The 12,568-nt window shown below is 56.0% G+C and overlaps 1 protein-coding gene across 1 annotated transcript; it reads left to right on the top strand.

The window, feature by feature from the left end:
• Nucleotides 1-4,154: 4,154 nt before the first annotated feature.
• On the top strand, nucleotides 4,155-7,019 carry TCF23 (transcription factor 23). The gene is made up of 3 exons (XM_004686365.1): nucleotides 4,155-4,380; nucleotides 5,059-5,301; nucleotides 6,855-7,019. The coding sequence occupies exons 1-3, from the start codon at nucleotides 4,159-4,161 to the stop codon at nucleotides 7,017-7,019; spliced, it is 630 nt and encodes a 209-aa protein (XP_004686422.1). The 5' UTR covers nucleotides 4,155-4,158.
• The last annotated feature ends 5,549 nt before the right edge of the window (nucleotides 7,020-12,568 follow it).

The raw sequence follows: 12,568 nt of genomic DNA, 5'->3' as shown, positions 1-12,568 counted from the left end.
ACTGGACTTGGGAGGACTTGGGACAAAATGAACAGGACAAATTGAAGAAATGAGAAGGTAGAAAATAAAAATAAGGACAAAAAATAATGGAATGGAAGTTTATTTTTTAAATTATTTTTGCTTTGCTCTGTTTTGATATATTTTATTTCTATTTTTTAAATATTTACTTATGCATACAGAGCTGGGGTACAAGCCAGAGATGCAGGGGCAGTGAGAGGATTCACCAGAGACAGAGTGGGGAGCAGAACAGGTAGATCTACTGAAGTGCGCTGCTGAGGGGAGCAGCGGCGGGTCAGGAGAGGTCTGCCGCGCCATGTGGGGCAGCTCCCTGGCTGGGGGTCCAACTTGTGCTACAGGGCTTCAGGCAGCCTCACAGCACTGTGCTTCAACCCACTGCACCCCCAGGGAGGGCCCTGAAATGGAAGTTTAAAAAGAATATAGTTTTATACTCATTAGGCTGGTGGTTATTAAAATAATTTAGGGGGGAAAAATAATACGGATGGCCAAGGATCTGAACGCTTGCAACGCTTGTGGACTGACCACAGGTGAATACATCAAATAGTGCAGCTACTTGGAACAGTGTGGCAATTCCTCAAAAAGTCAAAAATAGAGTTACTGAATGATCCAGCAGTTTCACTTCCGGATATATATCCCCAGAAGAACTAAAATCAGGGCCTCAAGATATTTGCACACACATGTTCCCAGCATCACATTATTCACAATAGCTCAGAGGGGAAACCAGCTCAAGCGCCCACGCACAGATGCGTGCCTGCGTGAAGCCCCTGTGACAGGCAGTGCAGTGTTTACCATCCTCGCCAGGGCAGTCAGTGCCCGGCTGCCTCAGGGGAGGACCTTGCCGACACGCTGGTCACCAAAGGAGAAATACTGCTAGGGGTCTGCTCACAGGAAGTTCTTAGCTTAATGAAATTTGTAGAAACAGAAAGTCAATGGTGGCTGCCCAGTGCTGGGGACAGGGGTGTGGAGAGTTACTGTACATGTGGACAGATCTTCAGTTTTGTGTTTTCCAACAGCCTTTTTTTCCATGGCTTGGGATTTCTCACCTTGGTGTGGTCACCGTGGTTTCCCACCACCAGAGCACCTGGAGTCCTCCACCTAGCCCCTGTGCTCCCCTTCCCACCACAGCTCCCCTCCCCCACCTATGAGGAAGCCTGTCACTGGCCACTGCACGCCTGCCTGGGAAGCACATGCCTCGTACCGTCCCCTCTTGGTTCGCTCTGGGGCTTTGTGGACCCGGTTTCACTGTGAACATTTCTACTCCAGCATCCCTGCATGCACGCAGCCCTGAGGTGCCAGCTAGCCTGAGTTTGACTGTGTCATCCTTCTAGTCTCTGACCATTCGGGTGGAGGAACTTTCTGGAGGTGTCCAGGTCACCGAACTCCAGGAGTGGACTTGGGCACAAGAAACTCTCTGTGCAAATGTGTCCTTAATACTTGCCCCCTTTCTATTCTGTGTTCTTGCAAGGCTCATGAAATTTGAAGCCAAATCTCCCTCTTTACCTCATAGGTAAGTTCCTCCAGAAGGAAAGCAATCACCCCCACTTACCACTTAGTGAGAACTTCCATGGGTTCCTCTATAAGTCTGGCTTTGGCACTGGCCAAAGTAAATTACAGATGAGCTCTGAATGGATGTTTCTGGAAGAGTTATCACAACTTAATGCCTTCTGAGAAAGAGCATATTGAGGGCCCTCCTTGGTGGCACAAAGGATTAGACACAGCACTGCAAGCTACCCACAGAGGTTTTAGTGCGAGTTCGATCCCCAGCCCTGGAGGTGACCCACATGGCACAACACACATCTCCTGACTCTCCCACTGCACCCCTCTGCAGTGTGTTTCATTAGATCCACCTGTTCTGCTCCCCACTCTGTCTCTGGTGTATCCTCTCACCCACATATCTCTGTCCTGTACCCCAGTTCTTGTATAAATAAATAAAAATTAATATTTAAAAAACTGATAGGTGGGTCAGGAATTCTATGGGTTAGAGAAGATTGTGTAGAGCAGATTAGTGGGGTGACTCTTGCTCGGGGACACTCATGGTTCCACTCCAGCTGCCGGCCCCGGCTGCAGTCAGCTGATGGCCTAACGGTGACTGGAGTCTGGTTCTGTTACAGGGCAATTCATTGTGAACTGGGCCGCCTGTCTGTGGGTCCTCACCTCACCTGCGTGCTTAAAATTCAGTTGTACTGCAGGCACACACAAAAGGGTCAATAATGGGTTTATTTACAAAAGGGGAAACGAAAGGGAACAACCCCGGGAAAGAGAGAGGGATACAAGGTAAGTAGAATATCTTACCTGGTTCCGCTACCTGGAGCTCTAGTAACAAACTAACTGATAGCCCCCAGAGAGCCGCTGCCTGAGCAAGAGAGTGCCTTGGAAAATGGCGCCCCATTTATCCCCCAAAGTCCCAGAATGCCTGCTTGGGCCCTCGCAGTTCTCTCCCTGGTACTGCTGGGAGTTGTAGTTTCCAATCACTGGAGTAGGGGTGGAGTCCACATAACCCTGCAGAGTTCCTTCAGGACATCCTCCCCCTTAAGAGTTCCGGAGGCTGTGCCCTGACATGCTCACTGTTCGGTGAGCGTGCTGCAGATCAAGCTGTGTGTTTAACTCTGCACCTGGAGTAAAAACAAAACTTGAAACGTGCACCTCTCCAGTCTCCTTTCTGTTCACATAAGCACACAAGCTTTCGTCCTTACAGCTCTTTGCTTTCTGGTGTTCTTGAACCGGCCGGCATCCAACACAGAGGTAGACCTACACGCGGGTTCTGCCCCTCACTGGGTAGCTTGGAGAGTTTTTGTATGTCACTAAACAGACATCTGCACTATTCTTCCTAGCATCATACGTCAATCCGAGGTAAGGAGATACCAAAATGCACTTAATCGCTTCCTTCTTGGTGGACTTGCTGGTCAATTTTTCTTGTCTGTTTCCCTGTCTCTCTGGCTGGCTGGGGTCTCACTCACTGGCGTTACATCCACCTTGGCTCTCTGTCCTCTCCCTTATTTTGACCCTCATGGAGTTTGAGATTTCAAAGTAAGGCACGTGCAAGCTGGATTCTATTGAGGACAGACAGGGTCTGCCACGACAGCCGGCTCTTCCCTCTTGGCTCACTGTGTGGAGGGCTCCATGCAACTCAATGGAAAGCTGGCCGTTGCCTTCAGAGACCTGGTGTCTCCTGGGGACAGACACAGGAGTAGCCCCCAGGACAGAAGAGCACTGGGGAAGGAGCAACCTTCCGAGTTGCCAGCTGACCCACCGCCTGGTGTTCATCCTACTTCTGTTTGACAGAAGCTTGACAAGCTGATTACGTGGGCAGGTTATTTCATCTTCTGATACCTCCCATCTTTCCATCTGTATCTTTTTTCTTAGGAGGCTGTTTTGAGAACTAAGATAATGCTCATGCCTTAGCACAGTGCCAAGCACATGGGAATTGGGGAGCACGGAGCTGTTAGCCAAGAGGCACTCACTCGTGAGTGGGGTTGCCCTCCACATGGGAGACATGGGCCCTGGGCTCCGTGGGGCTGAGGAAATGCTCACAAACGAAGGACATAGCCCACGGGATAGGCAGTCTTTGCCCTGGGAGTTGGCGAAAGGCGTTCCAGGGGGTTGGAACGGTCAGGGTCACTGCCCGGGGCTGGAAGTGGGAGGAGGCATGGCTGGGCATGGGGAGGAGTACCCTGTGGCCGGAAGGTCATGCTCATGGTCAAGAGAAGGAAGAGTCCAGAAGGTCGTGCTCCCCAGGAGTGTAGGCAGCCAGCCTCCTGGGACACAGCAGGAGCTTCAGGGCCCATCCATCAACCTGAGCCCCAAAGCCGAAGCACAGATCTATCACAGGACTGCGAGGAGGGTCCGGCTAGGCTCCAGGAAGGAGCTCCCTTCCCACCCAGCCTCCTGCCTTCTTGAGCCAGGGCCTCCTCCCAGGGCTTTGCCACTCCCAGCGTCCAGCACCTCCACCCTCGGCCATTTGGGAGGCAGGCAGGAGGCTTTTGCGGGGGCTGTGCCTGGTGGGCGGTTTTCCCAGCACTGAGAGCGAAGCAAGACGGAGTTGGAGCCAGCTCCCTCAGATAGACCTCGCGGCTGACTGGCCTGCCCGCTAGCCTGAGCCGCGGGCTCTGGTGGGCACTGTGCTCCTGTCCTGGGTGTGGCATGTCACAGAGAGAGGCCGGGGGGGCACCGGCCATGCCAGGAGTGGGGCCCAGCCCGGCTCGGGCCCAGCGGCAGCTGCGCACAGGCACCGACTGGAAGAGGGGCCGCCTGCGCAGGACAAGGCAGGACCTGTGGGAAGGGACCAGCTGGAGCACCCAAAGGTGGCGCAGAGCTGCCCCTAGCCCACGGGGGGGCAGGGCTGGGAGCCTGGCTCACGGCAGGGTAAGGACATGCTGGACCTGCCAGCGCTGAGAGGCAGGGAGGGGGCTGAGCTGTCCCCGCCACCTAACCCTTCCTGCCTTAGGGATCCGCCCTGGCTCCTTCCACCCCAAGGCTCTACTGGTGCTTGGGATAGGTCAGCTGGGCTTCACCGGAGGGCAGGCACACAGCTGGCCCCGTCACTTCTCTCCAGGAAACGGAGGCCAGGAGGACTGAAGAGGGCTTTCCGAGGTCCCAGAGGGCGGTTTGACCCCTGCGTGGTATCTTCTGCTCTTTACCGCAGCTGGTTCTTCATGGCTGGATCTGACTCGGTCAAGGGTCGGCCCTACAGAGCAGGGTGTGTTCTGTGCCGCAGCTGGCCCTGGGCACCCAGCGCCCTGATGAGCAGGATTCAGACTTGGGCGTGGATGGGGCGAGGGCTAGGGGGAGGCGGAGTGGTGTATTACAAGCAGTCCAGGACTCGGGCTCTGAGCCGGGTTTGCATCCTGCCAGGCTGCCATGTGACCCAGGCAAGGCCCTCATTTACCCGTGGGTCAGTGAGGCAGGGCTGAGAACCGACAAAGCAGGGCCAGTTCTCACCTGGTCCGCTGGCACTCTGGCAGGAGAAGTCGCACTAGAATGCCCTTAGCGACCCGGGCAGGTGGGCGTCCGCTCAGACCCACTCTCCGGGGTCCTCCACAGAGTGAAGCCAGTCCCCAGAACGCCGCGCGTGAGCGGAGCCGGGTGAGGACGCTGCGCCAGGCCTTCCTGGCGCTGCAGGCCGCACTGCCTGCCGTGCCGCCGGACACCAAGCTCTCCAAGCTGGATGTGCTGGTGCTGGCCACCAGCTACATCGCCCACCTCACCCGCATGCTCGGCCACGAGCTGCCTGGCCCTGCCTGGCCACCCTTCCTGCGCGGACTCCGCTACTTGCACCCTCTCAAGGTAGGGCCTTGGGGAAGGGGCTCGGGAAGGTGCGCCCTGCCCTGGGCAGCCCTGACCTGGGGGAGAGGAGCCAAGATGGGCCTTGGGGCTGGGCTGACCCAGCACTGTTCATGGGGTGGGGTCGGAGATGGGATTGGAAATGGTCTTGTGAGAGTATAGTTGCCTCAAGAGAAGGGAGATTCTTGGAGACCCTAAGACTCTGGCGTGTTTATTGGGGGCTGGGGGGCCACATGGGGCCAGGAAGAGAAGCAGCTAAGAGCACTGAAACCTAGGACAGTCCTAGATTGGAGGGGTGTCACCTCATCTTACGGGGCCTCTGTGTGTTCTGGGCTTCTGTCACAGGAGAGGGACCCACTAAGAGAACAACTGTGTTAGAAAACATGGGCTACAAGCAACACGGTTGGGGTGGGGATGGGGTGGCCGCGGTGGGGGGAGGGATTCCCCATGCACCACTCACCTCACTGCGACCTACCTGTGACCCACGGCTTTGGTTTAGTGAAATGGAAGACAAGCGGAACTAGCTTCCCTTCCAGGGTTAGGAATTGAGGACCAGAAGGCAAAGTATAATTAGCATAATCATCACACAATAGTGCTAACCTGTGGGTGCTAAACTCTGCCAATGGCCGGGCCAAGTGTCTTGGAGCATTTTTATCTTTTAATCTGCACAAGAACAAAGTGAGGATTACTTTACAGATGAGAAAACTGAACCCTGGGCAAGCCCAAGGGTGTCTGACTAGACGACCTCCCAGCCAAGTATTGTCTGTAGAGTGTAACTGTGTTGGAAAGAAGGCCCAGCTTTGCCCTCCGGGGACAGCCCGGCTCATTTTCATGGCGAATGCTTCTCAAGCTCTCTTCCTAAACATCACAGCTCCGAAATGTCTTGAAACTTGAGCGTTTCCCTTTCATACAAATACAGCTGAAAGGGCAGAATTTGAGTGAATGAAATGCCGAGGGGAGGGGGGTACCTGGCGCAGGGCTCTGGGTGACACAGTCATTTCCTTAGCTAGAAAACGGCCACCAAGGTGAGGCCCTTGCGCGGAGCAGGTGAGGGTAAGTGTGCTCAAGAGAGAAGCTGTGCAAACCAGGTCCGGTCTGGAACCCCGGCAGCTGGGTGGGGTGACCTGGCCCAGGTGGGGGGACAGCCAGGAGGAGGACAGACCGCAGGGCAGCTGCTCTGGCATTTCCGGGACTGTCCATGCTCTTGCTGGAGGGATGGGCGGTCCTTGGAGGTCCCCATTAGAGGGGCGGGCGGGCGGCCAGGCAGGGGCCTAAACTCTGCTCAGTCCCGGGCTGCGGTCAGTCTGCCAACCACCTCCCTCCCCTCTGTGGAGACTCCTTGTCTCCCCAAACTGCTCCTCTTGTGGCTCTCAGCCAGGCTGAAGTGGTCATGGAATGGGTGGGCCATCGGTGGTGGTGACCACTCTCATCAGAGCCGTGTGGCAAGGAGAGTGACAGGGAGGGAGATGTCAGGAGACCAAGTGTTGGGGTACCGAGGCTCTGGGCTACCAGGAGCAGCAGTAGGGAGCAATACTCACTTCCCATGTTTCTTTCAGAAGTGGCCGATGCGCTCTCGCCTCTACGCTGGTGGCCTGGGATCCCCTGGCCTTGACTCAAGCACAGCCACCCCCTCCAGTCAAAGGGCCAAAGAGGCAGAGGTCGGGATTCAAGACGCTCTCCTTCCGGCCTGGCCACTCTCTCCAGCTCTTTGTGACGAATGAGCCCCCTCTCGCCCTGTCTCCCAGACAGCGCTCCAGCTGGTGGCCTGGGCTCTCCGCCCGGCCTCACCTGTCTTCACGCTGACTCTCAAACATAGTGCGGATCAGGCTTGGCTCAGGTTCAGCACGCAGGCCAGATGACGCAGTGGGCCTGTGTGGTGGAGAGGACTCTGGCGCACCACCTGCATCTTGGCACCTGTGGGCGACCCGCCGGTGGCAGCTATGCGGGACGTTGAGGGGAAAAGTCTGAACAAATTGGTAGCTGAGTGAAGGCACCACCCCTTGCTTTTCTCCCGGGTTCCCACAACCTTCTGGAGATAACAAGACAGACATTGCTGTCAGATGCAGCGGCAGGGACCTAGGACAGAGGCCTGGCAGGTGCTGATGGGACCAAGGGTGAGCTGGGCATAGAGCATTGCCAAGGGAAGCTGAGGAAGGGGCAGGCTTTGTCATCCAGGGGGAGGGCTGCCCACCCTAAGTCAGAGGCAGGAGGGTGCAGGCGTCTTGTCCCTGCCGTGTGATCTCCCAGCTGCCCCTGGTTGTCACGCCTTCCTCCTCTCTGTCCCTTTCCACCTTTCCTGATGAGTTGTGGCTCCAAGGTGAGCCATAAGCTACATTGCTTAGCTTCCATTTCCTAGAGAACCTTTTAGATGGCCCCAGCCGCCTTGTTCAGAGATCTTATCCCTAAGGCTGCTCTACCTTAACTTCTCCCACTCCCCTGGGCTTTGCATTCTTCAAGCACCCCAGGCCTGAAGGCCCTTAAAAGGAGAACATGTTTCTTTTAAGTCTTCTCTTTCCATGATGTTAAAAACCTAACCTCCAGGAAAAACAAACAAGATAGTCCTGGGTTCAGTGGGTTCCTGGCAGGGCTTTGGTGAAAAGCCTGATGGGCTCTGGCGTTATCTCTGCAATGTCTACAGTCGAGCTCTCTGGGGCCAGCCCCTCCTCTCCCAGAGTGCTGTCCTTCCAGGCTCTCCCTCTGCCCCCATATGGGGTGCCAGAAATCTGATAAAGCAGCAAGATATTATATGTGACCCTGCAGAAATGATCTGGCATCTCTGCATATTGTAAGTAGCTTTCCAGATCAGGTATAACCAAGCCCAGACAGAAAAGGAGTCACAGTTGTTAAATTTCAGCGTCTCAGATGGGAAGGGATGGACAGACCCACTGGAGTCCCGCCGGGCACCCAGAGGCAGCCCCACTGCCCCTCTGAGCACAAAGTGGGCTCTGGGCAGCTCGGGGCTGGGGGGCTGGGTCCTAGCAGGGCTGGCCAGGGCAGCCGGGAAAGGGGGCTGAGGGGTGACTCAGCAAGCTGGGTGGAGGCAGAAAAGGACACAGAACGTCCCAGCCTCGAGCTGCATGGCGGGGGGGAGCAGCTGGGCTGTGGCTGGAAGCCACGGGAGAAGGCCTCGCCAAGGCTGTCCTCATAAATCTACCAGGCCTCTGCGAGGGGCCTGCAGAGCCTGTGCAGAGCTGCCGCTGGGCAGCTGGATGGGGCCAGGCTGGGGCAGAGACCAGGTGTGGGTGGGCATGAGCACAGTGTTCTTCCCAGGACCATAAAAGTCCAGCTCAAATGTTCTATTTTTAAAGTCAAGTAGCAGTATCTTCCTGGCCCTGCTCCAGGGCAGTAGGGTGAGGGCAGGATGTCTTCCCAGGCTGGGGGTGCACCGTCCCTTCCTAGGGGGAGACAGGGAAAGCTGGTTTGGGGTGTACATCCACCTCCCTCCCCTCTGTGGGGGGCTCCCCAGAGCCCAGGGCTTCCGAGACTTCCGTCTGGAGTCTGTTCCTTCCTGCCCTGCTTAGACTCAAGCCTTGGTCTAGTAATAGCAGACCCTGGGGTGACCACATTGCTCTGTAGAGAAGACAGGGGGCACAGGAAGCGGGGAGCTGGTGGTGGGCAGGAGGGCAAGGGCCGCATCGGTTTCCTGGGCTGCTGGGGCTCTTTCCTGGCAAAGCCGTTTTCCTCAGTGACTGGGAAAGTCCCAGGGGGTCCAGGAGCGCCAGCGAGCACCCTGTGTGGTCAGGCGGGCCGAAGGGCTGCCAGGGGCCAGGGGCAGCCAAGGCAGAGCACGAATGGGAATAACGAGAGGACGAACCAGCCCCAAGACTTGCATCTGCGAGGGAGCCAGAAGCAGGAGTTACCCTGCCTGCTCAGCTGCAGAGGAAGGAAACCCCTGCTCGCTAGTCCCACTAGGGCCTGGAGCTGGGGCTGGACAAAAGGTAGCGGAGACTCAGGTCCAGAGTCAGCTGCCACTCACAGGGAGGAGCGTCCGTCCGTGGGAAAGAGGCTCCAAAAGGAAACAGAAGCACAGAGGACAAAATGAGGCAGGAGCCCTGGCTCAGGGGTCAGAGTGGAGCAGGGGAGTCCCCAGGAAAAGGGGGCTCCAGGTCCCCTGCCCCACCCAAGGGAGGGCGGAGCTGAGCAGGGAGACTGGGGAGAGGAGAAGAAGCTGGAGAGGAGACTGGGGAGGGGGGAAGCAGGTGGAGAGCGGGGGTGGGTGGGGCGTGGAGCAGAGACAGGTGAGGGAGCCCCCCCCCCACCCCGCCCTGGTCCCCTCTGGTCTTGACTGGTCGGAAGGTTGTGGGTGAGAGGTCCCCGGGGAGGTTACCAATGGCCACTGTTATCTTGATTTTATTTTGCTCTTTTCCTCCCAGACTTGTCTGGCTGTTTTGACCCTTTCTCTGGGTCCCCACGGGAAGTGGCCTTGCTTTGGACAATCCCGTTTGGGTGGACTCTTACCCACGAGGGCATGGGTGGTTTTGGGCGCTTGACTTGGAAACTATATTCTTTGTCTTGTCTGTATTGCACACCGATTGTATTAAAGGTCCTTTCCATTAAAGTTATGGATGTTCTGTCTTGATGCAGCGGACGGCAGAACCTATTTAAAACAGGCAGGTTTGGGGGTTCTGGGACACTTCTCTCCCTGCCCTGTAACAAGAGGCTCAGCCGGAGGGCTTGGTCAGCTTGGACCCACCCACCCCAGGTGCCCATGACTTGAGGGCGCGTGGAGACCGTGATGGCCAGCCCCTTCCCCAGAGCTGGCTGTGCGACGGGGTCACCGGGCTGGCCACGGAGGGGCTGAGTATTCAGGTAGAGACTGCGTCCTGGGAAACAAAGGGACCAGAAACAGCTAGTCTCGTCTGAGAAACCCCTTTCCTCTCCCTCTGGAGGCGGGTGGCGGGAAAGGGTCGGATGGCTGTGGCTGTCTTTTCTCTCGGTGGCAGCACTGGCCCTAAGCCCAGCGGCCCTGGTTTGTATTCTAGCTCAGGGTTGGCCTAACAACCGCCAGTGGGTCAACCCAGCACACCACACCCAGCCTGCTTTTGTCAATAGAGTTTAATTGGAGCTCAGTCACACCCACTTGTTCACACCGTCAGCGCAGCCCTGCCCGCAGGCCCACAGGGCTCAGGGTCCAGCCACATCCCCCCAAGACAGCAGCACTGCTGAGTCTCCTACTGAGTCTCAGTGCAGCCTCCCATTTTCTCTGTTCTTAGCGCTCTGCCCCCAGCTCCTAGAGCTCACCAAGAAGTCTGACAGTCACGGACCCCAGGAGCCCAGGCCCCCGAGCGCCCTCCCACAGTCCATCCTGCTTGTCTGTGCCGCATCACACACCCTCTGGTCCCATAACCCCCGCTGGGGCAATCATAGGTCTGCACGCTCCAGCTGGCAAGCGGCCCCCCAAAGAACTGTCATGCTCTTTCCTTCACTGATGAATATATATCTCTTCTTGTTGGAGCCCGGGTCCCCGACACCCCCTACCCCCAGGCCTGATACTGGGGATGCTGGGATAGTGAGCCCCCCGAACCCCACATCAGCTCCCCACAGCAGGTGTGGGGTCAGCCCCTGAGCAGCGAGACAAAGAACAAGAGCTGCGGGCTCTGTGACTGTGAGTGCAGGAGAAGACCTGGAGGACAAAAGAGCTGCCCACCAGCTGGACACTGGACTCTGTGGGGACAAAAGCAGGAGCTAAAAGCCAGTGCCAGGGTCTCTCTGGTAGTGCAGGGGTTGAAGACATGTTGCTATCAAGTCATGAGCAGCCACTGTAGCATGAGTTGGATCCCTGGCCGGGACGGGGGGGGGGCGGTTGGTGACCCACAGGGCGCAGCAGATCTCTCCAGTCCCGCCCGCTGCTCCCCTCAGCAGTGAGTTTCAATAGATCTGCCTGTTGTGCTCCCCACTCTGTCTCTGGTGAGTCCTCTCCCCTCCATCTCTGGCTTGTAGCCCAGTTCGTATATGCATAAATAAATAAATCTTTAAATAAATAAAGTGCCACTGAACAAGCAGAGAAGTTACGAAGGTGCCAAGGCTTTCTCAACTTGAAAAAAAATTACAAAACTTATGATGGGTAACAGAAATAGAAAAGTCTCCACAGTAAAGATGTGGAAGGGGAAGAAGCTGCCCCGTGAAATCAGGCTGCCCTAAATATCCCAATAGTTATATTAAGGCTCCAGTGGGTCAGAACCTCTGGGTGGGGTCCAAGTGGGATGGAAATAGACTCCATGTCACACATCCCAGAAACCACAGCTAATGGCGCGGGCCTGGCAGGCCCTGGCATCCCGAGGTCTCTGTGAAAACATCCAGTCTCTAAGATGCAAACTTTGGATAGGGCTTAGGGAGGGTGCCAGCCGTGATTAATGCACTCAAGACAGGTGAATATAAAACTGCCAGGGCCCGATTTTCTCTGACAAGTAGTGCAGGAGCATAAACCAGAGGTCAAAGCAAACCTTGGCTATAAGCCCCAAGTGCTGGCATGGACTGAGCCTGCCAGGAAGGACATCTTGCCCTCAGGTCACTGGCCTTGGCATTGGGAGGCTGCCAGATGTGGGGTGTGCCAGTCCACAAAGCGCCTCTTGTTTGCACAGCAGGCTGGTTCACAATACAGCTGTACTACGCCCCCAACTGGCCAAGGAGGTGAGGTGCCCACCTGACCCAGCTCACACGTGTCTCTGGGCAATAACATGATGCCACCATGATCACCCGGACATAAGAGCAGACCAAGACGTTCTTCATCTTGTGAAAAATATGATGGGTGTTGACCTTGATAGGTGAGACCCTTATATATGTCTAGGAAAGGAATATCTATCCACTTGTGCTTGGAAATGTAGATGCAACATGGTGGCGGGGGGGATGATGTTACTGAAAAATTATGGAAATGCTAGGTTATATTTTGGTGACAGCAAGACCCAAGGTTAAGAGATTTTCTTGGGGTTCATGTTTTATGTAGCCTTGGGGGGACTTGAAGGAGAAAACTGGATAACCCTTTTTTATTTAGACTTGGGTAAAGGCCAGAGGTATTGAGGGGTGGGGGTGGTGAGAGGCTTTACCAGAGACAGAGTGGGGAGCAGAACAGGCAGATCTACTGAAATACACTGCTGAGGGCAGCAGCAGGGAGACAGGAGAGGTCTGCTGCGCCCTGTGGGTCAGCTGCTGGCCTAGGATCGAACTCGTGCTACAGTGGCTCCCTTATAGTGCTTCGACTAAACCTCTTGTGCCACCAAGGAAGCCCCATAACCTTTTTTGAAAGTTAGTGTTATTTTTTATGAGATCGTGA

The sequence above is a fragment of the Condylura cristata genome, unplaced genomic scaffold (genome assembly GCF_000260355.1).
Source record: "Condylura cristata isolate star-nosed mole 26May11 unplaced genomic scaffold, ConCri1.0 scaffold00020, whole genome shotgun sequence".
Classification (NCBI taxonomy): Eukaryota; Metazoa; Chordata; class Mammalia; order Eulipotyphla; family Talpidae; genus Condylura; species Condylura cristata.
Note: the sequence above shows the minus strand (reverse complement) of the source record. Positions and strands in the feature narration are given on the sequence as shown.

Bases quoted from the DNA above. Each gene is read 5' to 3' on its own strand.
- TCF23 (XM_004686365.1), top strand. From the start codon at position 4,159: ATGTCACAGAGAGAGGCCGGGGGGGCACCGGCCATGCCAGGAGTGGGG. The intron at 4,381-5,058 runs GTAAGGACATGC...GGTCCTCCACAG, and splicing joins GGAGCCTGGCTCACGGCAGG to AGTGAAGCCAGTCCCCAGAA. The intron at 5,302-6,854 runs GTAGGGCCTTGG...TGTTTCTTTCAG, and splicing joins GCTACTTGCACCCTCTCAAG to AAGTGGCCGATGCGCTCTCG.